The sequence below is a fragment of the Mesocricetus auratus genome, unplaced genomic scaffold (assembly GCF_017639785.1).
Source record: "Mesocricetus auratus isolate SY011 unplaced genomic scaffold, BCM_Maur_2.0 Super-Scaffold_100014, whole genome shotgun sequence".
Classification (NCBI taxonomy): Eukaryota; Metazoa; Chordata; class Mammalia; order Rodentia; family Cricetidae; genus Mesocricetus; species Mesocricetus auratus.
In genome coordinates this window covers 41,070,756-41,097,986 of record NW_024429197.1, presented here as the reverse complement: position 1 = coordinate 41,097,986, position 27,231 = coordinate 41,070,756, and the positions used below count along the sequence as shown (strand labels likewise).

Below are 27,231 nucleotides of genomic sequence, written 5' to 3'. Positions count from 1 at the left end.
TAGTACTGAACTCTGTGTACCTGCTCTGAAATTTGACTCTCTAGGATGGAGAGTTTGGTTGCTCCAAAGGTACCTCTCTGCTCCATGCTCATTAAGGCAGGGTGTTTGTGCTGTCTAGTGTGGACATGATGTACCATGCAGGTGCTGCCTATGAGCAGTGGGGAAATGCTGGTTACCGACTGGGCATAAGCAACGTGTTGTCATTCACTCATAGAAGCAGGTTAGAAAGCACAGGACTTACCTCAGTCACACTGCCTTTCATTTTATGCTTTCTAAATTTCTTTGGTCAGTGTTTTTTTTCACAGCAGCAGACAAGAAACTAGAATACCATGTGTATGAAAACGGAGTATAAGTAGGGTGCATTACTTTGGTCTTAGCTTCCACTAGGTATCTTTGAACATAGCCCCAGGGATTGTGGTTACTGCAGTAGACAGTAAAATGTTTTTCTCTTTTGGGGGCTCGCCACCCAGCTCCCAAATAAATCACACATGGAGTCTTATTACTTATGAATGTAACTAGCCAGCTTTCCTTAAATTAACCCGTCTGCCTTTTCCCTCTGGGTTTTTATCTTTCTTACTTCTGTACACCTTACTTTCCTTCATACTCCATGGCTGGCTGGCCCCTAGTGTCTTCCTCTTGTTCTCTGGGTCTCTTCTTCCTTGTTTCTCCTTCTGTTTATTCTCTCTGCTGCCAGCCCCTCCTATCCTTGCTCCTGCCTCGCTACTGGCTGTTCAGTTCTTTATTAGACCACCAGGTATTTTAGGCAGGTACAGTAACACAGCTTCACAGAGTTAAACAAATGCAGCATAAACAGAAGTCACACAGCTTAAAGTAATATTCTACCACAGCAGTATACACAGGGAAATGTGGCCTGAAATAACTCTCACTCTTGTCTGTGGTCGAGTTTCATTGTCTCTCCCAGCGCTTGAGATAATAGTAAAAACGCAAACGAGTGCAACTCTGGGTGGTATCTCATATGGGTGCCTAACACTTCCACTGTTTAAAAGTCTGATTACAGAACAAACAGGTTTGATTCTTTAGGAGACTCCTAGACTGTTCAGGCCTTGAAGTCTCCATGGAAGTCACTTGGCACACTGCTTGTTTGCAGTGTCAATCTTTCCTTCTGTTTTCTTTCTCCCGTGTCTTTCCTCTTTGAAGTCACTGTGATGCCACTCTCCACAGCTTGATGTGGCTTTGTAAATGATCACTACTAAGTGGATTATAAAAGGCTATCAACTGTTGCTTATTCTGTCCATTAAGAGGAATTGTACTCTACTATGTGAGGTTCAAAAAAAATGAGTGGACTTTAAAATGGCATTGAAGTCATACTAATTTGTGGAAAATCATTACATTTTAAAGAGATAGCTTACCTGATTTAAGCTATCCTGAGACAATTAATCTTGACCTTCAATATATGTGCAGCCATGTTTCAATGCTCGTAGCCTTCAGAAGAGAAAGGAAAAGCCATCTCCTAATTACTTCACAGTGTGCCCTGCTCTGTGAGCTCTGTCTTCATCTGGAGCAGGTATGTCCCATTGGTTCTTCGCTCAAAGCTCCAATGAGCCCTGTTGTGTTACTCAATGGAAACAATTCAATGGGAAGGCCAGTTACCAGTGGGAAGGCTCCATTACTTACTCCATGTTAGCAGATTGCTTTTTCTGTGTGTGGGCAACTACTGCAGAACGGATTGCACTCCAGCATGGGTTTTTATTATTCATGATACAGGTAGGAAAGGCAAAAGTTTATAGTTGTCATCCTCCACATAGGAAGTGTGAGGCCAGCCTGGGCTACATGAAACCCTGTTTCCAGAAACAGAAGAAAATGATGACAAAGAGGAGTGGCAAGGGTGGTTAATGTAGTCAGATTTATCTATTAAAACCATACTAACTTTGCTGTGTGAAGAATGAACATCAGTGAAGATTCTGAGAAATGTAAGATGGGAAATCAAATAAAAAGCTTTCTTTGGTAGGGGTGAGAAATGGTGGTGGCCAGTATATAGGGTAGGCTGGGAAGCGGTGAAAAGACTTATGATATATATTGAATGTAGAGTCACAAGATTTGTTCACGGATTGGGAATACCACTGAGAGATGGGTTTTTTAGAAATACTCTTACTTGCTCATGCAAGTGACCACAATTAAATGCAGTTGGGCACACACAGGTAGGCATGAAAGTAGGAGCCGGGCTTACAGGGAGAAAGAACAGGCTCATTGAGGAAGGGATGAGAGAATCATGGGAATGGAGATTATCAAAGTGCAACGGCAGATGAAAGTCTCAAAGTCTCTTAGTTCCTGGTTGAACAGGAGGGCAAGTCTTCATGAACACACAGGTGAGAATCAGCTACAGAGCATTCTGGAGACTGAGTGGAAGTGTGAGTCGTTTCTCTCAAGATGCTTGTCAGACATGCAGTAGAGAACCTTAAAGTAGGGCATTCGTGCAGATGGTGAGCTCAGGAGAACCCAAGTCAGACATGTCAGTGTAGAACAGGTAAATGTGGCCTTGTTGGAGAAAATAGTCATCTTGTTGAGATCATTGGATCATAATGGAGACATATGGGTAGGTATTTATAAATTGACTAAAGACAAACCTTGCAAGAACGTAGGAACATGACTGTGACTAAAGTCTAAAGCTGGGAATGACATGGATCAATGGACTTGTTACCCACTGCCAAGTCAGGTAAATCACCCTTCTGGAAAGACATATGAGGTCTTATGTTTGTTTATTTGTCCCTTCTTACTACTAGGGTTGAACTACGGCCTCATGTATTGGTCGGTAAATGTTCTAGGGTTGAACTACAGCCTCAGCTCTAGTGTGTTAAGCAGAAAGCATCTTTGTAAGTTTTCATGCTTTTATCTGTAAAAGATAAGATTTCACATTAAGTAAATCCTAGTTTAATTATATTGGTCCTGCATGATGGATGAATAGTGTATGACAGTCATGATCTCCCACAATGCACTGCCTACTGTCTGCTGGTAACAGAAATGAGCCAGATGATCAGAACTTACATTGTAGCCAAGGTTGTGCACCTGTCCCCTTGCTGACTAAGTTCCAGCTCCTCCCTGCTCTGCCCATTTAAGATAATAAGCAGCATTCGCATAACCACAAGGCATTGTCTTTCTAGAGCTCTGCTCTCCCCACCCATCACTCCTCCTCATGGTCTGCCATGAAGGGCCAGTACAGATATCTTGACATCCTTCATTCACAGAGCAAAGTTTGAAGACAAATGAGGAGGCTGGCAATGTTTCCAGTTCAAAGAACACAACCCTGTAGGCATGAGTGCGACCTAGAGGCTGTGCACAGCTGTTTGAAAAATTGACATTCCCCAGTTCTGAGAGCTGACATCTTTCCAAGATTATCTTCTCCAGTCTTAGACATCCTAAGCCGGATTTACTAACCCCCGGCTTCATCGTCATTAGTAATCATATCCGTATCTCTCAAGTGCAACAGCTGTCCTCGTGTAACAGCTTTGCACGCTCGTTCTCTCTGTGTACGTGTTTAATTCTGTGGGGTTGTGTACACATTTTAAACTGCCGGTTAAGGGAGTGCACGCAACGTAAGTCAGGACCGTGAGCTTTTTCAAGCACTGACTCTTCCCATTTGCCCATTCCGCAGGAACGAAGATGCCGCCAGTCAGATGGCCGTTGCCCCCTTCCTGTTGCCGTCAAACTCCCCGTCACCTGTCGAGGTACGGTTGTTCAGCAGATGCACCTGAAACTTTTCATTACTTCCATAAAACCATAATTTTTTATTTTTAGTCACATAATGTCTGTTAGCTAGCAAATTTCCACGTCTAAGAAAGAAAGCATTTGAGGTACAGAAAGTAGAAGGGTATAAAGCAGTGTTAAATACATGTATGAGAATCGACTCGCTGGCATTATCTCTTCAGAGTTACAAAGTTCCTCAGATCTACCAGTGACTCTCTGTGTACTCAAGATCCAGAGAACTGCCTCGGCTGAAGGCACCAGGGCACCAGGGCACCAGGGCAGTGATAGACACTTGTCAGGGGACTTGATGTCCTCAGGGCACCAGGGCAGTGATAGTCACCTGTAACAAAGATTTTGTTTCTTCTATCTTAATCTTGCTGAGTCAGTAATTAGCCAGAAAAAGTAGCTTGGTATCATTCAAAAGAGTATCACTGTCTTATGAGCATGTAGAAGGCTGATTTTTGCCCTCTTTTTTCTTTTGAGGCATGATCTCACTCTGTAGACTTTCTTAGCTAGTCTAGAACTCATCCATAGTTCAGTCTGGAGGCTGGTCTCAAACTCATAGAAGTCTGCATGCCTCAGCTGGGATTAAAGGCAAGCATGCCTGACCTGATTTTGCTTTTTAAGTAAAGCAAGCTGCTAATTTGTATGAAGTAGAAATGGCACTGTTCTGGAGTATTCTTGTCCTACCAGGTCCTGCTGCCGCTTCAGCCCCAAATAAACACACAGATGGTGCTACATTAGTTATTAAACCATTGGCCAATAGCTAGTGCTTCCTATTTGCTAGCTCTCTCTTAATTATTAACTCATAACTACTAATCTATGTATTTCTACATGGTCTTGGCTTACTGGAAAATGCCCAGACCTGTTATTCATTTGTGGTCTGTGTGGCAACTGTTTGGTAGGGCTCTCTCTCTGCCTATCTTTCCCAGCATTCTCCTCATCCTAGTCCCACCTATCTTCCTGCCTCATTGGCCAGACAGTGTTTTATTCATCAGCCAATAAGAGAAACATATAGACAGAAGGACATCACCCATCGTGACACCACTTGTAATTTTCAAGAACCTAATTACAATAGTTGTGGTATGCCATTGTCAGCATTTCATTTGAAATTTAATAATTTGCAACTAAGTGCTTATGTAATAAATGGATTTCTTTAAGAGAATGCTGCTCAGCCAGAGAGGTAGCTCAGGGGTTAAGAGCAAACTGGCTATTCTTTCAGAATACCTAGTTCAATTCCCAGCACCCACATGGCAGCTCACAACTACCTGTAACTCTAGATCCAGGGGCTCTGACATCCTCATACAGACATACATGTGGGCAAAACACCAATGTAGATAAAATGCAAATAAATAAATTATTGATGGGCAGTGGTGGTGCATGCCTTTAATTCAGCACTTGGGAGGCAGAGGCAGGTGGATCACTGTGAATTCAAGGCTAGCCTGGTCTAGGACAGCCAGTCTGTTACACAGAGAAACCCTGGAAAACCAAAAGAATGTGGCTCACAATTTCTGTTACAATGTTGCCATTTAAATTAGATTCTTCAGAGCCGTTAGCTCTTTGCAGTGCTGGCTCTAGTGACTGTCACCTACAGAAGAGCACCCGCTATGGGAATGAAGTTTATGAACTCTCATCACCACTCTGAACTTACTTGCCTACATGCCAATCACCCTGCCTTTTCCCATAGGCATTTCTGTGAGTGTTCAAGCATAACTTATAAGGCATATGACAAAAAGAACCAGTTTAAACCATGAACTATACACCAAGTGCAGCCATGCCGCTGTTAAGTTGAACCTGACAACAATGATTCAGCCTGACTTCCCTGATCTGGCAAATATTTAGTAAGCTCTTATGTCTGGCATAATAATAGCCAAATTATTTTGTGCAATTATGTGCTAGTACAGTCAAACAGAATTTACTAGCAGAACATTGAACTGGGAGTATGATGATTAGTGTTGAGTTGCTTGACTTTCTTTCCAGCAGGTGCCTGTTGGTCATGTGACCTTGGTAGAGGCATTAACCTCCCAAAGCCTCTCTTTCTCTGTGAAGCTTCTTCTAAGTCTGTCAGAAGGGAGTAATGAGAGTCAAGTCCTAAGTCTGGAAAGTCCGCATAGCTACACACATTTCTACAGCATTGTTAGCATTTCTGTACAGCACACTCAGCCACATGAGACCATTGCAGCATTGTATGCACAGTGTGGAAGCAAGAGCTCAGAAGTCAGATAGACCTCAGTTCTGCTCTTCACCCTGGAAGGATTAATACTATGGATGCTAAGACCAATCGTGGACACACTGGGAGTTTATTTTGGTTATACTCATAGTTATCAAAGTCTCTAGCATACATTCCAGCTCCTGGCATCTTCCATCTTCAATTATTATGAACAAAATGGAATTTCTTTATTATTTGATTTTTGAATTGACAAATGAAAAGTGTATTTACCAGATTCAACATTGGTTTTGGGATATGGGTACATTATGGTATGGCTAACCCAAAGTAAGTAGATTGCATTCCTTTACATTGTTGTTTTGTGTGTGCTAAGATTACTTGAAATCTCTTAGAGTGATGCATACCCATATACCCAGCATTGAGGCCAAAAATAAAAATAGTGAGTTTAAGGCTAACCTAGGCTATATAAGAGCTCCAAGCTAACCTAGGCTATATAACAACATCCTAACTTATCATCTAATACAAAAAACAAAAAACAAAACAAAACAAAAGCCCTCAGGTTTTCAAGACTGCAGCATTATTATTTTTAGTTGCAGTCTTGTATATATTTGCCCAATCTAACTGAAATTTTGTAGTCTTAACACTACCACTAGTAACCACCATTCTACTCTCTGCTTCTGTGAGATAAAAGTGTAGCAATCATAGTTAAGTGAAATCGTGTGATATTTTACTTGTGAGCACATGGCTTGTTTCACTTAACAAAGTTTTCCATGTTTACTTACCCATGTCATCACAACTTAACATTCTTTAACACTGATAAATTTATACAATGCAAATATAAGACTCATTTTCCTTATCCAGTCATCCACTAACAAATGCTTAGGTGAGTCTGTTCTTGGTCACTGGGAATATTGATGCAATGAACATTGGGTGCATTCATTTCTTTGTTTAGACTTTAAAACATGTATTAGTTCTGTGCTGCCAGGTGTGGCGGCACATTCTCCCAACACTGGAACCTAAGCTAAGAGAATCACGACCCCTGTCAGCTTGGTTTACATGGTGAGACTCTATGCTTAAAAATGGTTTCATAGGAATAGTACAAACTAAAACACAGAAGAAGAGAAAGAAAGAAAGTGTAGTAGCTGGGGGAGTGATAGAGGGATGTGAAATGAAGTGAAATAATAAAAGATGTTGGAAAATAGACTGAGGTCTCATGACAGACTTGAATTCTAAACCTCAGAAGGTCTGAATGATATGCTGTAGGCACTTGGACCTGTTGGAAGCATCGTGAACAGTAACTATAATTCAGGATTAGTTGAGTAACAATGTTGAAGGTGTCCTGAAGCTCAGTGTGTAAAGACACTTGTTGAAGGCAAGTCAAAGGTGTCCTGAGGCTCAGTGTATAACTTTATGCAGAGCCAGACAACCCCTGGAGTTCAATCCCTGGAACCACATGGGAACTAAAACAGTTCCCACAAGTTTTCTGACTGCCACATGTGTACATTGGCCTGTACACATACACATAAATAAAATGTTTCTTAAAGAAGGATGTCCTGATTGAGGAGGAAAACCTAGTTTAAAAGTCTCTGAAGTGGTCCCATAAGAGATGGTGAGGGCTCAGGTAGAATTGGGATGTTAGGTATTCGTGGCATTCCTCCATGAGGTGGCCTGGGTCTTGTAGACATCTTTCTACAGCAGGAGCTCCTGTTTTGCTTTTGGTCAGAGGGTGTGCTTTCTGAACACCACATGAGAGGCTATGCCTGTCCTGATGAGCTGAGGAGAGGGACAGCCATTACTGTGATTGCCATTTTACTTTTAATTGTGCAGAATTCCAACTCATCGGAAAATATGTTCATGGTAGTGGCTAGGAAAGAGAAATACAGGTTTTCATATCTAGCAAACTAAACAGGATTTTTTTTTGCAAAAAGAAATATTTGTGAACATGTTGCAATGAGAATTAAAAGTGTTTTGAAAAATGCAGTGGATTTAGGAACACAGTCATAACGTAGTCTAAACCAACAAACATGGGTCATATTTTAAAAATAAAGAAACAAGCCAGGTATGGTGATAGCACATGTCTTTAACTCCAGCATTCAGGGGCAGAGGCAGGCATATCTCTGTAAATAGGAGGCCAACAGGCCAGTCGGTGCCACATAGTGAGACCTTATGTTTAAAAATTGGAAAGAAAACAAACTTTAATATGAGAGGCATATTTGTTAGGTTTTTAGAATATTATATTGCTTAGTGGCATCTCAAATAGAAGGAAAACAGTTATTTTTATTGATATGTTCTTGTCATGTTGGATGAGGAAAAGGGAGGAATAACACTATGTTTATCTGATCAGGAACATCTTTCTAAACCACCAGAGCTTCTTTTGCTTGGGTGATGCTCTGCTCTCAAAGCAGTGTTCCTGCCCTCAAGCTTCTTTATATCCAGTCGGTAAGAAGCTGTGGGTAAGTTGTATATCTGAGAAAGCAAAGTAGCATGAAAATAAAACAGCAAGCAAGGTGACAGTACATCCTGCAATTCCAGCACTCAGGAGGTAGACAGGATTAAAGCCCAAGACTGGGCTCCATGTGAGACTCTGCCTCAAAAACTATTAAATCAGGAGGCTGGGGAGTGAGTCAGTAGTGTCTGTTGCACAAGCATGAGGACCCACGTTTGGATCTTTCCCACAGGTATGAAAGGTCTGTGTGCTAGAGTATGTCTGTCACCCCAGTGCCCCAGCCAGTTAGCCGGTTGGTGACCTCTAGGTTAGTGCTTTCTTTCCTGTGTCCATGCTCATTCACAGAGGGTTTTTTTAACTATTGAAAATCCATACAATATATTCTGATCATGGTTTCTCCTCCCTGACTGTCCCCAGTCAATCAACTCCATGCCTTCCTTGTCTATTTAGAAAACAAACAGATAAATTATAAAAACGAAACAAACCAGAATAAAATAGGAAAAAAAAAAGCACAGGAAACATACACAGAGAAGTACATATATACAAACAACCTTAAAACAGAAAATCAGGAACCATAATATACAAGCAAAAGACCAGTGAGATTTAAAAAAATGCTCAAATCAATATGCAACAAAAAAAAATCTAAAAAAAAATACCACTGAGTTTATTTTGTGTTGCCATTTACTGCTGTGCTTTGGGGGGCGGTGCTGCCTTCAAGTGTGGTTTATATACCTAGTGAGACTCCACTGGAGAAAACTAATTTTTCTTTTGCAAGTGGTTGTCTCTTGGAGATAGCTTCTGGACTCATGTCTCCTTCCCGCTCTGAGCACCAGGAGTCTTTCTGGCTTGCATCTGTGCAGGCCTCTGCCTGTTGCCTCACTCTCTGTGAATTCATGTGTGTGTCAGTCCTGTTGTGTCTGGAAGACACTGTTTCCTTGGCGTCATCCATCCTCTCTGGCTCTTACAGTCTTTCTGCCTCTTTTTCTTCGTATTTCCCTGAGCCCTGAGGGAAGGGGTTTGATAAAGACACCCCATTTAGGACCGAGTGCTGCAAAGTCTCTCACCCTCTGCACACTGTTCAGTTTTGGGTCTCAATGTACAGCTCCCATCTTCTGCAAGAGGAAGCTTCTCTGCTCCAAGTCCCAGCCCACTATGGCCTTATTTTGTTTTAATTATACCAAGTTAAAACATTAAACTAAAATGAGAGAAAGCAAAACAAACAACCATCATCACCTTCTTTGGGAGATTCCCAGTGAGCCCAGCAGAGGAAGAGAAGTTTGGAACTTCGGAAGGTGTGGAAAAAAGATGTCTTTAATAAGACACACATACCCCTTCACCATCTTTGGGTGATGCCTTTGCCATGCACTCATCCATGGTCCTGACTTCCTGTGTTTCCTGACTTTGGTCTTCCTGGACAGTTGTGAGCAGGCTTGGTTAAGCCAGCCACATTGAACATGTTGTTTAAAGATCAGCATGGGAGAAGGGCGCACCAGCCCCCTGGATTAATGGACTCATCCTGTCAGCAGCCACTTCCCTTCAGCCAGATGGTTCTCAAGCCACCAGGGACCCTTGTTCCTTAGAGGCATGCTCCTGGCCTCCTTCCTGTCTTACTGTTTGCCATGTTTTAAGCTCTTGACAAACGGGGTGTTTTAAGGGCTCCTTGCCGTGTAAGCCATTCTGTACCTTACAATTTTGTTCTTACATTGGGTTAACACACACACTCTTATGTAAACCTTAGCTTGCCTGGAAAGTAAGTGCCTCATTTCCAACCATCCTCAATTCCTCTTTTTTCCCCACCTGAGTCCATGTGGCCATGCCTCTTCCTCAGTGGAGGCATGTCCAACTAGAAACAGAAGAGAATGTGTAAACGGTGAATATAGTACAGCCCAGGGCACGGCCTTTGAAGTGAGGCATCTGCTCCCAGGGATGAATACATGCATCAGACAAAGGGCATGAAAGAAGCACAGATGTTGGCATCAGGGATCTTTCAGAGATTCCCGGCATACATAATTAGGATGTAAAAGAGATGCTAATGAATGTTTCTGGAGAAACAGTAAACATGAGTGCCAGCAGAATAGTACATTGTCTTAAAGAGAAACATTTTATAAAATAATATGAAGTAGAGTATAATTAGCTACACGAATCAGTAAGTGGTTGTCTATTGTATAATCAAATAATGTGCATGTACATAATTGTATTGTTGCACATTCAAGTGACTAGTGGCACCGTAGTTTTACACCGGTGTCACCATCAATGTGTGGTGATTGTGCTAGTTTTTATGTCAGTGGCACAGGCTAGAGTTGTTTTTGGAGGAGAGGACTTTGAGAAAATGTCTTCAGTAGATTGACCTGTAGGCAAGTCTGCAGAGCATTTTCTTAGTGATTGAAGCGAGAACAAGCCATGGGGCACAGGCCAGTAAGCTACACTCCTCCATGGCCTCTGTATCAGCTCCTGCCGTCAGTTCCCACCCTGACTTGCCTCAGAGATGGACCTTGATTAGAACGTGTAAGCTGAAACAAACCCTTTCCCCTTCCCATAGTAACTTTTGGTTGTCACGGCAATAGAAACCCTAAGACAAATGGAACCCCACTATGTATATGTTCCATCATGGAAACCTTACTTTGTGGTGATGACTGTACCCAGTACTTGTTTCTTTGGAGGCTTTTTATTGTTTGCTTGTTGGCAGGTCCTCACTATGTAGGTTGACAGCCCTCTGGAACTCATCCAGTATTATTTCATCCTCCACCAGCTTCACCTCCCATCCTGTTTCCCTTTCCCTTTGTTTCTGCCCTGGCTGCTCTCTGAGACCTTCAGGTGCCTCTCCTTCAGCAGTCAGGAAGCAGGCTGAGCCCACCAAGCACTTTGCTGCCTCTACTGCTCCGTTCTTCATGTAACCAACTCAGCCCACATTCCTAAAAATAGAAAAGGCCCAAGAAAAGCCTCTTCACTATTGCAACACCAGGCGAGGCAGCTGGAGGGCAGGGAGTCTTCTCCCACTTCCCAGTAAGCTGTAGATGCCTTCTTAGCCAGAGGAAAGTGTTTATACCAATCCCAGCCCAAGTCACATTCAAATAGTTTAGGGTTGCTCCAAATCTGAGCGTTGCCTCTTAGGTGTAGGTGGAAGTGGTTGAGGGGAGAGACTCAGCTACAACTCTCTAAAGCTCGTGATGGCCAAAGTCTAGTACAAACTTTCTGAAGCTGTCCTGACTGAGGCTGCACTTTCACTGCCCCAGCAAGGGCATTCGTCTGAGATAAAGGCATTCCAGGAGTGGTCTAGACTGTTGGCGCTGGCCTAAGTCATGCTGGCTGTTTGAGGGACAGTTCGTGTACTCAGTGGATATACCACCATCCAGCTAGCTAAGCTATTGAGACGGTTCATGATTAACTAAGCTATGAAGATGGTTTCGCGAAGAACCTGGTTCTTGTACTGCTTGTTGGCCCCAGCACCAGTAGAAGCAGAATGAGCTAGGAAGACAAAATACAACTCACAAGGCAAACGCAGAGTGGAGGTTTGAATGCAAACAGCATTGGTTTGTAGAGGAGAATCTTAAATGTAGCTGCACTTGCAAGACTCTGTTGGTTGCTGAAACAGCTGTTTTATTCCATAAGACTGATGCCCAACACTGGTGCCTTGGAAGTAAAACTTGACATGGAGCCTAATTTATCATACATAGTAACATGCTAGCTAGGTGAATAGCTCTAATGAAGCCTCCTGTCACCAGACGTAAGTGTTCAGAATTACAACCACTCTATGTGGAATAATGAAATGTGTGGACACTGCTGCTCAGGGTTTAGGATATGTCTGCTGCTTGTACTAGGTGCCACTAGGTGACTTTCCTACACAGAATTCTGTCTTCAAATGTATTCTTATGCCAAGATTTTATCCACATACAGGAAATCCAGAGAGAATAGCATCAGAATATCTATCACAATGCTTTTTTGTTTGTAATATGGATGCAGAATACCGGGAACTGCGAACACTCTGGTCACCCAGTGCTGTAGGGCTTCTTTGATTATTTGGCAGCTCTCTTTATGTTTGTATTATCCACATTCACACCAGTATATAAAAGGCTTTCGTCACTATTAATCATTTTTGTTTCTTACCAAGCTCTGTGGTGACTGTTAACTGTCTTTATGTACTGGTTTTGTGCAGTAGCGGGAAAGCACCACTTAGAAAATTACTCACTACATTGCTCACTGCACCTACAGTCACCCGAATCAGACCTGCACGGGATTGGGCCAGTCAGCATTTAATCATGAATCTGGGGAACTTTTGACAGTTAACAGTCTGATGGGGGATGTCCTTTGTGTGTTGTGAATATATGTTTCTCTTATTGGTTGATGAATAAGGCTGTTTTGGCCAATGGGCAGGCAGGATTTAGCCAGACAGGAAATCCAAACAGGGATAGAGAAAGGTAATATACAGAGTCAGGGAGACACCATGTAGCTACTGGGAAGGTAAGATGCCTGGGCATTCTCCGGTAAGCCAAGACTACATGGAGATACACATATTAATAGAAATGGGTTAGTAATTAAGAGAGAGGTAGCCAATAGGAAGCCTGAGCAATAGACCAAACAGTTTATAGTTAATATAAGCCTTTGTGTGTTTATTTGGGACTGAAGGGCTGCAGAACTGGGCTTGACAGAAACTTGTGTCTACAACAGTCTATGGAAAAAGGAGTGTCACTATGTTGCCATTGCTGCAATAAATAAACTCCCACCTGTGTTCAAGCAAGAAACTCCCACCTGTGTTCAAGCAAGAAACTCTCACTGAACTTAGTGAGTCACACACAAAAAGTCAGAAGTAGGAGGGGTCAGGTGAGCTGAAGGATTTTAATAGGAGGGAAGAGGTGGTGAAACCAAGGGTGAAAATAACTAAAATATACTCTATAAATGTATGGAACTGTCAAACAATAAAAGAAAGGTGCTTTTTTTTCTTCAAGATAGGGTTTCTCTGTGTAACCCTAGCTGTCCTGGAACTCACTGTATAGACCAGGCTGACCTCAACTCAAAGACCTATCTGCCTCTGCCTCCTAAGGGCCAAGATTAAAGGTGTGTACCACAACTGCCTGGCCCAATGAAAGACTTTTAAAAAAGAAAATTAGCATTGCTACAGAAGCACATGACTTTAAATTATCTGGCCTTAAGGGTAAGGGGCTTAGAATTAATTTAATGTTTGTACGCTGGGGTCCAACTTACCTGCAGCAACCTAAAAATCAATGTGAGTAGGCTGTTAAATTTTCCAGTAAAATGTTGTCTGAGCCTTGCAAAAGTAGAGTTTGATTCTTAGTAAAGATAGAGATACCTAGATAGAAACTAAATAAACCCTTACTCGTGAGTATCTAAAATTTGTTTTTATTACCTTTATTTAGTGTAGGGGAGGTGTCAGGGGACAATTAAAGGGAATCAGTACTCTTCTTCCACCATGTGAGTGCTGGGGGTTTAACTCAGGTTGTTAGGCTTGGTGGCAAGTACCTTTATCCAATGAGCATCTCACCAGCCTCTCAAAAATCTAAATTATCCTTCCATGGCTATCAAAAGTTACCAACTTACTTTGTTATTTGACAAGATTTTTCCCCCTTTTTTCTCCCCAGTCTGCCTTACAAAAAACGGGAAGTTATTGTTTCTACTAATTGAGCAGGCATCTGATATTCTATATGCCCTTTGAGCTGTGTAACTTAATCCTTGAATATTCATTCATTTTTCTTTTATTACATAATTGATAAAATGGTTACGTGTAGTGATTTGAAAAAAAATGGCCCCCAAAGGGAATGACACTATTGGGAGGTGTGGCTTTCTTGGAGTGGGTGTGACCTTGTTGGAGGAAGTGTGTCACTGTGGAGGTGGGCTTTGCGGTCTCATATATGCTCAAGCTTTGCTCTATGTGACACTCAGTCTACTTCCCATTGCCTGCATATCAACATGTAGCAGCTCCTTATCTAGCACCATGTTCAGCCTGCACACTGTCATGCACCCCACCTCTGAAACTGGAAGCCATTACTTCAATTAAATGTTTTCCTTTATAAGAATTGCCATGGTAGCCGGGCGGTGGTGCACACGCCTTTAGTCCCAGCACTCAGGAGGCAGAGGCAGGTGGATCTCTGTAAATCCGAGACCAGCCTGGTTTACAAGAGCTAGTTTCAGGACAGCCTCCAAAGCCACAGAGAAACCCTGCCTTGAAAAACCAAAAACCAAAAAACAAAACAAAACAAAACAAAAACATAAAGAACTGCCATTGTCATGGTGTCTCTTCACAGCAATAGAAACCCTAAGACATCATGTGTCTTAGTGACTACATGAGTTCAACCATATACTTTAGGAACATATGATTATAATTCTGTGGGAGAAATAATTTTTCAGTGTATATTGGCTTATAACTGAATGTGCAGGCATAAACATCTAAATAAGTAATAAAAAAACACAGAAAAACAGAGCCAAAGATGAACAAAGAACTTCCTGCAGGCCTCTAGCATACCCTTCTTAGTCTTGTTACCAGAACTGACGAAGTTCATCATCCAGGTTCCTGTTCCTGACAAACTGTTGACAAGAAGAAGAGACTGACCTGAGACAGCCAGGCATGTGCCTGGAACAGAGAGAAGGGCCCAGCTTTCCTGAGGACTACTACAGGCAGCAGGAATCGATGCACAGAAATGTCTGCTGGCCTTCTGTTACAAAGCAGATGGCAGGATGGCTTCTGCAGAAATGGCGTTCACCGTAACATTAGGAGTACTACACCCATAGCTGTGCAGTGTGTGTGGTCTGAGACAGTGTGAATGAAGAGTAATATCTTAATGCTTTTATCTTACTGTCCCATAGGAGCTGGGTAGCACTGAACCTGTCAGTAGTGAGGAAGACAGCAGTGTGGACGTTAAACATCTGCCTGAAACTGAGAGCCCCAAACTGGTAAGAATCCTAGTCTGGGAGGGCTCAGAGCTTGCACTTACTACCCCTAGAGGAAGGACCGCCTGCCTGCTCTCTTGGTGCTTTGAACTCTGAGACAGGAAGAGCTTTCCACTCAGCAAGTGAGTGGTTCTCACAGCCCAGCCTCCCTCTTACCATGCTTGATCTGTGCTGTCTGAGACTACAGCTGAAGGCACTCCTTCCAATGCAGTTCAGCCCTGGGCATTTCAAGGGTCTGAACGGAAGGAACATTAGCAACACTCTGGGAGGTGATGGCTTTGATTCCTAGAAAAAGACACATAGTTGTCCCAGATGAGGGAGTTGTGGCTCTCCCACCATGTGCAAGCATCTTGTTTAATTGTCCGCTTTGACCCAACCTCTCTGGTGTGTTGTACATCCGTAAGGGTGGTTACCAGTCCTTTGTAAACAAGGACACACAGTTAAAGAAGTTTATTTCCTTCAAAGGTCAATGGCTGCTTTGTGCAAATGCTCTCTGTGTCCATGCCTTTTTTCATGATGTGCCTTTCTGGTTTGTAGCCATTCGCTTCCAAAGTTAACTAAGTTGTTTAAAAAGGAATGTGGGTTGGTTTGGGCTCTTGTTTCCCTGCCCCTCTGAGTTTTAAATATCTGTAGACCTACCCCTTAGATGATTTTAAATCTGCCTGATGTTTTATTTTACTTGAAGGAGTTTGAGAAGTCATCTATTTATTTATCTTTTTTCAGCTTTTAGGAAAACTTGTATTTTAACTGCTTAGATTTTTATCTCCAACTAAGTGAACTGATTTGTTCAGCTAGAAAGGAAAAGTTACTTCACCAAGAGTAGAAACTGTAGCAGACCGCAGTCGGACAAACCTCCTTGGGATCCAAGATTCCCAGTACCAAAGGGAGCAATAATAACACACAGGAACTCCTGTTCCTCTTCCAAAAGACAATGCATGTCTGCACTGGAAGGCCATTCATTTAAATACCAGTTAGCTTACTCTTTGGGACACCACGTCACTGTGGCTACGTTAGAGCAGTGATTCTCAACCTTTCTAATGTTGCCATCCTTTAATACTCATGCTCCTCATGTTGTGGTGACCCCCAACCATAACATTACTTTGTTGCTGCTTTATAACTGTAATTTTGATACTGTTATGAATTATAATGGTAATAACTGATATGTAACCCCAAAGGTGTCATGACCCACAGGTTGAGAACCACTGCATTAGAGAAAAGTATTTTAAAGCAACATGATTTTTGTAGCGGCCCTCAATTCAATCCCCAGAAGACCTTTGAGAGAAGGAGGGGGGGAAGGAAGGACATCCTCTTATTTCTTGAAGAGTCTGAGAGTACCAACAAGGCTTTCCTGTAGGCTGCAGATAGAAGGCATCCTTCATCCACTCTGCTCCTAGGCACCAATAGTAAAGAGATGGTTCACGGGCAGCTTAAGAGGCCTGAAGTATTGAACTTCATTTAAAAAGCTTTGTGTGTGTATGTGTGTGTGTGTGTGTGTGTGTGAGAGAGAGAGAGAGAGAGAGAGAGAGAGAGAGAGAGAGAGAGAGAGAGAGAGAGAGACAGAGAATGTGAATGTGTGTGTGTGTGTGTGTGTGTGTGTGTATTTTGCCTGCATGTATGTCTGAGTCTGGGCTTATTTTTAGATATCAATTCATCCAAAAATAACTAGATCCCCCACTCTTGTTATGTCTCCCCTTTACTGCTTCCCCTCCCATCTTCCTTGTTTTTTAGTATTCTAAAATTTCTATCATCATTTCCAGTGGAACCTATCCATGGTCTGCGAGAAGAAAGATAGCCTGAATTTGGACATATTTTCTAATGTAATATAAATGGTCTCATAAAAAAATGAGTTTGGCCTTAGCCTGTTGTTGTGGTGGCACACAACTTTATTCCCTCAGATTATATTCCTAGTAAAGGGTAGAACCAGGGTCTGCATTACCTGGGGAGTTTGGCTTCAGTGTTTACTAGTCTCAGACTTGGGATAATCTTCATGCTTCAACCTTCCAAATGCTGGGATTACAGATGTGAGCCATCATACCTGGGCCTCAATCCCCTAGTGAGTTTTTATTTTTGATGTTGGTTTTGTAATTCTTACTAAAGTATTAATGGGTAGTAATAAAAGGGTTGGGTTCAGACTGGTTTGAAGTGCATATAAAATAAATTAATTAAAGAGATTAAATTTACACATAATACATTTTACATTGGTCAGTAAGCTATTCATAGACAAACAGATGTTTCATAAAATGAAAGAAACTAAAACATTTCTAAAGGCAGCCTGTGCCAGGCATGTTCACAGCAGCTGTCTTGTTGAACCCCAAGATGCTTGTGGTCTTGACTGCTGAGGACTGTCCTTAGAGGGTGACAGTCTTTTCTGAGATCTCATAGCAGGGTACAGCCAAGCCTCAAGCCCAGTTCTGCACTGTGTTGATCATATAGGTAACCCCACTCCACTCCTCTCATGTACATTGGTGTTTTCCCACATGTATGTCTGTGTGAAGATGTCAGATCGCCTAGAGCAGGAGTTACAGACAGTTGTGAGCTGTCATGTGGATGCTAGGAATTGAACCCTGATCCTCTGGAAGAACAGCCAGTGCTCTTAACTGCTGAGCCATCCCTCCAGTCCTAGATGACTTTTCATAGAGTGAAAGAAATATCAGGGATCTGTTTTCTGAAACAGTAAATATTAATCATCTCGTGTGTGTGCAGGGAGCCCAAGGATGAGCAAAACTTCGGACTCTGTCCGTTGCTTGGTTAGAAAAGGTCTTCTAGGTACCTAGACTAGCCTTGGACGGGTGATACTCCTACCTCAGCCATACAGTGCTGGTGCTATAGGCATGTATCACTATGCCTAGCTGGGTTTTTAAAGGGCTTGAGATGCACAGGTGCTCACACTAGGCTTCCATGTTTAGAAGCTTGGTAGTTAGGTGGGAAGGAAGGAGTATAAGCAAATGGGGTCCATTGCGTTCTTATTATTGACCTCTGTGTAGGCTGCTGCCTTTGTGTCTCTAACCCTGTCTTGGCCACACTTTTCTGTTTTCCTGTAAAGCCAACTTACCTTTTCTGTCTTCTTGGCCATCTTCCATGCTATTACAGTTACTAATAACAAAACAACTCTAAGAAACCAGCTCACAATAATTAATAAAGAGAAAACTAAGGTAAACAATGGGAAAGAATGCTAATGTTTCTCCAAAGATATACAAATAATGGGTAAATATGTAAAAGATGTTCAAGATTTTTACCACTAGAGAAATGCGCATCAGGACTCCAATGAGATGTGGCCTCATACATCAGTCACAGTGAGGTATGGCTGTGCAGTTAGCAGAAAAACTATAATCAACAAAGCAGATAATGGCAGGAACTGTGGGGTGTGGAGGGGCTGGAACCCCACTCATTAATCACTGGCAGGACTCCCAAGAGTGTGCTAGTTTCTAGGAATCTGCTACTGAAGGTAAAGAGATACTGACTCCTATGTTGGCTGCATCACAACAATTGTATGGAGATCTCTACTTTGATAGAGCTAAGGACCAAAAGTACTTGGCGCTCACAGGTCATATGAATGAGGGGCTCATCTAGGATCATCTGAATTTAGATTTAAAGAAGCTGTCAATATATTTATCTCTTAGTCTCTATATGGGAATTAGTTTCCAGGCCCTGAAGATACCAAGTCTTTAGATGCCCAAGTCCCTTTATAAAATGGTAAGGTGTTTGCTATAATCTATATCCATTCTCTTCTGTGGTGTGAAAGCTCAAACGGAAGCTCATTTTACCACTTTAAGATTCCATCCACTGGGCTGCCTGGGTCTTAGCAGCACCCTGTTCCCTGATTTGAGGTGCCTGGTCTGTGTGAGATGTGCAAACACTCTTCAGGGAAGATCAGTTTTTCCTGTATTAGACAGTGCCTGTGTGTCAAGATGCCCTGATGTGACTCCCTTTCCAAATGCGAGGACTGTCAGGTACCAGTCAAGAGCCTGAGTCTGAAAAGACCTGGAGTGGCTCACACTGCCCATCTCTGACTCCTCCCCCAAGCCTGGCTCTTTGCTGCCTCTTTGTTGTGAGGACTGAGTGTGATTCTCTACATGAAACTCTACAGCACTTGCCTGAAGCGTGGCTTAGTCAGCAGATTCTAGCATTAATACCAGATCCTGCCTAGGTAAAATCCAAGTGTGCCAAAGACCTAATTTGTCAGCCCATATTTTCTTAGAAGCTGCAGTATAACTAACTCTAGGAAGTAAAAACACGTAAGATATAATTCAGATTGAGGAGTGCAACAAAACAGCTCACATTTTTGTCAGGGGCCTGGCCACCCAGCAGATATCTTTCCTTCAGTCAGCACAGTGTTTCTAAGAGGGTCAAGCCACATTTTATATATAGGAGCTTTTAATTTTTAAATAAGTAGTTTCATAAATCTTTGAGAATTTCATTGTGTATTTGTGATTATACCCACCCTCAACTCCATCTAATGAAGGGTATGTCCACTGTATCCTGTCTAAATTCTTCATTTTAGATGTCCCCTTTTTGATAGTAACACATGATGGCTAGCCTCACACTGTTAATCATTCCTGGCTTACAAGGCTCCAGAGGCATGTGCTACACCCTAATATTACTTTGTGTGGTGAGGGGGGTGCAGATGTCAGGGAACAGAAGCTAGACATCAACCTCAAGTCTCTTCCTCAGGCACCATGTGCCTTGTTTTCTGAGGCATTCATTCTCTCACTGGCCCTGAGACTCCCTAGTCAGCTCGCCCGTGGGATCCACCTATCCCTGCCTCCCCAGCTCTGGAGTGCAGGTGTGCACCACTCTGCCCACTTTTTATGTAGGTTCTGGAATGTCAACACCAAAACACAAGCATTTTATGCACTGACTTCTGTCCTCTGCCTTCCACCTAGTGTCGCATCCCCAAGGGTCATTTTAAAAGTTTCACAGCCTGTGTGAGAAAAGTCCTCTTCATTTCATGTTGCGTCCCTGGGTTAAAGAGAGCACTACACACAGATAAACACAGACAAGAAGCAGAGGAGAAAAGGCTACCTGTGGTTTAAACCAGATCCATGGGAGGCTGAGACTGTGGGGAGCCGGAGGGGAGAAAATGTGCTGAGACCATACCATGGTCATGTTGGAACTCTGTCTTTCAGGGTAATGATGTGGTTTCTAGTTTCTGACGTCCTTTATTCTTCCCTGATCTTGGCACTGACACTCAACTTTTAAACTTAATTCTAAGGGATTTTCTAGTGACTGTAGGTTTGTTAGAGTTTACTTCCTGGCTGGCATTTCCAACAGATGTGACTGCACGTCCTCACTCCTGTTTCAGATCCACCACAGAGATGGCATCTACAGCAAGGGTCTGGGATTCTCTGCAAGAACAGGAAACTGGCTGAGCCAGCACTGGCCCCTCTCACGAGAGTGTACAAATTGCCAGTGTGGAGTTCAAGTGCATTCAAATATGTGGCATTTTCACAGCTCATTATTCTTTATGTCTCCATCTCGGAGACAACTTGGGATTTGCTCAGATGATAAATTTCCCTTTGTAAGTCGTAAAAATGACAGTGAACTTCTAATCAAATTCACTTCACGGGCGTGCAAGAGAAACCTTTTGGCTTTTTCATTCATCCCTTTCCCTATTGTATGGCAATGAAAACCACAGAGACGGAAGAGCGACAAGAAAGGCAACCTCTTGAATGCAAGAATGGAAGGGGGACACATTTTAACAAGGGTTCACACCTCTTGCTCACCTCTGTCCCACATCACCCCACCCCACCCCTCCTGCCCAGTGACTGGCCCACTGAGGAATCTTAGCTGAATTTGCACTTGCCTGGAAGCAGTTACTTGCTAGCAACATTTTTTTTTCTGAATGGAGAAAGGAGTGCTACAGCTGTAATTCCTAGTGGTCACCTGCCAAGGACTAAAATGACACGAGGAACAGGGCACAGATCTCAGGCTGTCTTGCCCATCCCAGGGGCCTATAGTGTCTGGGCTTCTTGGAAAGCAGCTTGCTCAGCACTGGCCTGTGAGGGAGACTTAGCTTCCTGGATAAGCCTTGCTTGCTGGTATAATATTAACAATCTGGAAAGCTAAGACCTGTGTCCGCTATGGTGTCTTTCAAAAGAAACTGTAAATCCACAGAATCTTACAGATGTAAACCAGTTGTACTAAAGACCTTTGAGTCCTGGCACATCACTGACCATAATGCCCACGGCTCAGTCTACCCAGGAGCTTCCAGAACTGCTGAGGGTAGTGGGAGGTAACGTTCGCAGTGCTCACTGTGTACCCTAAAAAGCACCATCCTCATCCATACTGTATGGGAGAACAATGCCTTCTATTAGAACAATGGTCCTAATATTAACCCATGTTTTACATGAGATCAACCCTATTATTAACCCATCTTATAGATAAAACTGAAGTATGAGAGGTAAATGATACAGATAGGATATGGATACAACTTTAAGGAAGTAATTAGTAGGGCTGGGGATATGAAACAGTGGGTAAGGTGTTTGCTGTGCAAGCATGGAGTTCTGAGTTCAAAAACCATGGGGAGTAGAGAAGGAAAATCCCCAGAGATTCTCAGGCCAGCTAGCCTGGCATATGCGTGACAAACAGACCCTGTCTCAAACAAGCCTGAGATTGGCCTCTGATCTCTGTGTGCATACTCAGGCTTGCACATACCACACACACTCATGAATGTACATATCACACTCACATACGGATTTGAAGGAGGGATCACTGCTCATATACAGGTACTCCCAGCTAGTTAGGAGGCAGAGTTTGACCTTCTCATACATCCAGATCCCACCTCCAGATATTCTTGGTATTATAAATATTAAAAGGACAGTTGGGGTCCATTCTCCAACAGCCTGGGACAGTTTGCTGTGAAAGACATTTACTCCTTTTAGTGTTTTGATGACAGCTCAGATGCAGACATCTGGTTGAGGATCTTCATTCTTACGTTGTTGGAGCTGTCACCGTCACCCTGGGATTTGCCACTTCCCTTAAGTTTAGCTGAGCTGAGAGAAGAGATCACAGATTTCCACAGAAATTATGATCTCATGAAAGATTCTGAAGTGGTTTCATGAAAGATTCTGAAGTGGTGTGGAAGGCTGATATCTTTCAGTGTGCAAACTCATTTTGGAATGTAAAGAATTCCTTTGGGTAGACCTTTGTCACTGAGCTGTGTTCCTGAACTATGAAACATGAATAAGTGGGCTAGGGATAGTTTCTCTTTCAAAGAAAAGTTCAGGTGCCGTGGGAGTCTTTGATGACCTTACTTAGCCAAAATTAGAAATTTACTTAAAGGCTATAGGTGTTGTTGCTCATGCCACCTGTAGTCACTGCAGGGACAGAATTATCACTCAACTCAGCAACAGCAACAGTTGGTGCCAGGGGTGTCTCAGCTGTGCTCATCATCCAGACTGGCCTACACCCCAGCATAATGTCTCTCCTGAGGCTAGGTCTCTGCCAGAACAGAGCTGACTCTCCTCCCTTGAGTCACTAGAATCTGAAGACTTCTGTTCTTGTTTGGTCCCATGGGGTGCTTTAGTTCCCTAGTTCCAGAGCAGGAGTGTGGTGATTTGAATGAGAATGGTGTCCATGGACTCAAATGTTCGAATGTTTGCTTCCCATTTGGTGGAACTATTTGGGAAGTATTTGGAGGTGTGGCCTTGTTGGAGGAAGTGTGTCATGAAGAGTAGGCTTTGAGGTTTCAAAAACATACACCATTTTCAGTTAGCACTCTCGATGTCCCTCTCACTTTCTGTCTCCTCTCTCTCTCCTCACTTTGTCTGTCTGTCTGTCTGTCTCTGTTCCCCCCTCAAACTTTAGATCTCAGCTACTGCTCCAGCACCATGCCTTCCCACTGCTGCCATGTTCCCTGCCATGGTGGTCATGGACTCAGCCCCAGACCCTCTAAGAAAGCCCCCAATAAACTTGGCTCTAGAAGTTAGTTGCCTTGGTCCTGGTGTCTCTTTAAAACAGTGGAAAGGTAACTAAGAGAAGGAACCCACCTGGTTTGAGAGTCGCAGGCCAGACCTACCTCTCATCATAACTCATCCAGAAGAATCCAATATGGCCTTAACAGCTAACCCTCACAAGTGCCATCTGCTGGTCCACGTGACTTCATTGCATGAAACAGTGTCTAAAGGAGTTCCCATGCTGTGCTGAGGCTTTGGGTGCCAACCAAATGTGTGTCCATGTGTTTCAGGAGCTAAGATGCAAACTCAGCATCTTCAAATGCCCCTGTGCTCAGATGTAAAGGCACTAAGAACTCTGTTGTGCAGTGGCTGGGAGGTGAGCACTTTCTAAGCCTGTGTGTCTATGCCAAGGGAGGGACCTGTGTTGCTGCAGGGGCCATGAAGTGCTCAGCACAGCGTGTGGAGACAGATGTGCACACTCTGGCCAGCACTTCAGTTGAAATGTCTGAAGACTAACTTACTTTCTTTCTCACAGTATCTCCTAGTCTCTGGAATAGGCATCTTAGAGGTGGGGTGGGGACTCTAGTGTCAGGAGTTGAACCCTGGAAGTGGTTTAATTCAGCACAAACACAAATCTAGGGAAGCTAGTGTAATGGAGAAGAAATGGACTAGCCTGGGTTCACTTGTGTGGATTCATCCAGTGGGAAATGGAGAGTACATATGTGCTGTCTGGGGTCATTTTTGAGATAGAGCAAGGCCCAGGGGCCGTCAGAGGTGGAAGAGACCTACGATGTTACTGACTGATTGTATCTTTTACATTTCAGGAAGACCTGTCCCAGGTGGTTGATCACAACATGGGGGCAGAGCAGCAGAAGGCATTGGAGTCACCTGACACTGTGGTAATTATGTTTGCCATTTCCTCTGTTGGGGTAGTATGTCATGTGACCTGTACTCCACAAGAAAAGGAGATGATTATAATGTCAAATCCTTTCCTGTTGGCAAAGGTTAAGGTGTCTTAAAACCTGGTGTCCATGCACAGTTATGTCACTGATCACACAGGTATGCAGAAGTGTCCTTTCTTCACCATTCTGTTCCAGTAGTCTAACCAGGTGTTCAAAAGATGGCTCAGCAGGTAAAGGCACTTGGTGTCAAACCTGATGACCCAAGTTCATGGTGAAGAGAAAACTGACTCCCAAAAGTGGTCCTTTGACCTCCACACCCAATCCACAGTACACACACACATATACTTGTACATATATGTACATATGCACACATACATACATACACATATATACACACACACATACAAGCATATACACATGCATATGCACAAAATTTTTTTTTTTTTGGTTTTTATGAGAGACAGGGTTTCTCTGTTTCGGAGGCTATCGGTCCAGCCCGGCCTCGAACTCACAGAGAACCGCCTGCCTCTGCCTCCCGAGTGCTGGGATTAAAGGCGTGCGCCACCACCGCCCGGCCGTGACACAAAAATATTTTTAAGACATCTTTTTGCAGTTAATTTTTTTTTCGGTTAAATTTTAAGAGTGCCTTTATCTTACACAATGCCATGAATAAAATTTTCAGATGGAAGAATTTATAGTTTGATAAAGATACAATAACTTTAGTGTTCCTCACATTTTAAATTTCATTTTTCTTTAAAAACTAGAGGTTTGAAGACATCACTGAGTGGAAGAGTTAAACACCTTGTATGTGCCAGGCCTTAAAGCTTATAAACTGGTTGGTTGCTTGGTTGCTTGGTTGCTTGGGTTTTGGGGGGAGAAGGGGTCAGGGTCTTATGTAGCCCAGGTTTGCCTCAAACTAGTATAGCCAAGGCTGACCATGAACTCCTGCCTCTGTCTCTCAAGTGCTAGAATGTCTGGCTTCATGCCCTCACCCGGCAAGCTATCAACTGTGTCTATCAAATCTTTATTGCTATTAATTTTTTCCTTGCTTTTAATTCCTGGTTTTCATTTCTATGTACTAGTTTATACTTTAAGAATTGTTTTTATTTTAACTATATATACCTGTAAGTGTCTGTACGTGAGTATGCATACATTTCCTACTTAGGGTTACTATTGCTGTAATGAAACACTATGACCAAAAGCACGTTGGGGAGGAAAGGGTTTATATTGCTTACACTTCCATATCACAGTTCATCATCAAAAGCAAGCAGTGCAGGAACCTAGAGACAGGAGCTGATCCAGAAGCCATGCAGAAATGCTGCTTACTGGCTTGCTCATCATGGCTTGCTCAGCCTGCTTTCTTATAAACCTATGACCACTTGCCCAGGGTTGCCCCACTCACAGTGAGTTGGACCCTTTCCCGTCAATTGCTAATGCCCTACAGGGTTTCCTACAGCTGGATCTGTACGTAGTCTGTTTCTCAATTGAGTTTCCCTCCTCTCAGATGACTAGCTTTTGTCAAGTTGACATAAACAACAAAACAAAACCAAAAATCAGCCAATTGATCCCTAGTTAGCTTGATACACAAACACATCGCTTTTGACAAGAACATTTGTCCAGTCACTAGACAACTCCAAAATCTCTTTAAAAGTTTAAAGTCTCTCAGCTGTGGACTCTTATAAAATAAAATTTAAAAAATACTTTTTTTACTTCAAGAGAGAAGACCCAGAGCATAATACCAAACTTGTGGGAGTCCCTGCAAATGCTACAGTTGGCAAAGGAACTTCAGCAGGACTTAATTAGCTGGGCTGGTTCAGACTACCAGACTGTGACCCTGAGCAGTTTAATGTTTACATATTTAAACACAGTACAAATTTGGAAAAGATTTCCTCATGGCAGTTTTCACAAGAAAGCTTACATGATCTCATAGAAACATCTCTTTTGCAAAGTGCCTGTGAGCTCTTTCATAAGGATGGGCTCTACTGACTGAGAAGCAGTGCTCAGGGTGAGGGTCTAGGGAGGAAGGGTTTATAGTAAGCATAATAGTAAACTCCTCTGCAAAGTGCATGGGACTGCTTTCCCAAGAATGGATTCTGTTGACAAGAAACAATGCTCAGGAGTCTGGGGTATTCTACAGAATAGCAAAGATCACCAGGACATTAACAACACACACCCCCAGTCTTCTAGGTGGAAAACAGGTGTAAATTCCTTCTGTTGGAGAGAAAAACCTGCCGAGTATAACATTCCTGGTTTCGCTAGTACTATCTGTGAAGAGGAGGATGTCATGCCCTGTACACAAACTCAGGAAATACCTCAGTGTCCAATGTCTAGAATTTACTCCCAATCTCCTGGGTTCCTACAGAGTTTGTACAGCCATCCACAGCACACACAACTTGTCTTCTAAGGTTAGGCTGGCTCCATTCCAGCTGCTGTTGTCTTTGGTGATAATCCCATGGTACTGGCATCTGCAAAATGCTGGGGCTTCAACTGCTACTGAGGCTGCACTTCAACAATGGCCTATGCTGACATTTCATGTTGCCAAGACTCAGTTGCTTTCCATGACCCCTTCATGACTTCAAAAGCAGTACCATCTGGGTAACTCTTAAACATGACCAAGTTCAGGGGCTAGCATGAGCTACAATCTCAGTTCCTCTGGAACAGAATTTTCTGTGTGTCTACCCTAAGGAAACACTTATCTGAAGATTTCACCTTGATGATTTTGGTCTCCTCCTCCTCTCCTCTTCTTCCTCCTCTTCAATAGCACTGACAATGTGAAGTGATTTTTTTCTTTTATTTAAATTAGAATCAAGCTTGTTTTACGTATCAATCCCAGTTCCCTCTCTCTCCTCTCCTCTCCTGGCCCCCACCAACCCCCTATCCCATCCTCCCTCTGCTCCCCAGGGAGGGTGAGACCTTCCATGGGGGATCTTCAAAGTCTGTCATATCATTTGGAGCAGGGCCTAGACCCTCCCCTGTGTGTCTGGGCTGAGAGAGTATCCCTCTATGTGGAGTGGGCTCCCAAAGTCCATTCGTGTACTAGGGATAAATACTGATTCTCTACCAGAGGCCCATAGATTAACCAGACCTCTAAACTGGCATCCTCGTTCAGGGGGTCTGGAACAGTCCTATGCTGGTTTCCCAGCTATCAGTCTGGGGTCCATGAGCTCCCCTTTGTTTAGGTCAGCTGTCTCTCCAGCTCATCACTCCTCCCTAATCACC

The 27,231-nt window shown here is 43.1% G+C and overlaps 1 protein-coding gene across 6 annotated transcripts in view; it reads left to right on the top strand.

The window, feature by feature from the left end:
• Window positions 1–27,231, top strand: part of Patj (PATJ crumbs cell polarity complex component) — a 309,593-nt gene that overhangs the window by 208,151 nt on the left and 74,211 nt on the right. For all 6 annotated transcript variants that reach the window (XM_040757130.1, XM_040757131.1, XM_040757129.1 and 3 more), the window contains 3 exons: window positions 3,611–3,683; window positions 15,132–15,218; window positions 23,935–24,009. In XM_040757130.1, the coding sequence (XP_040613064.1) occupies window positions 3,611–3,683; window positions 15,132–15,218; window positions 23,935–24,009 (235 nt within the window). The remainder of the gene's footprint in view (window positions 1–3,610; window positions 3,684–15,131; window positions 15,219–23,934; window positions 24,010–27,231) is intronic.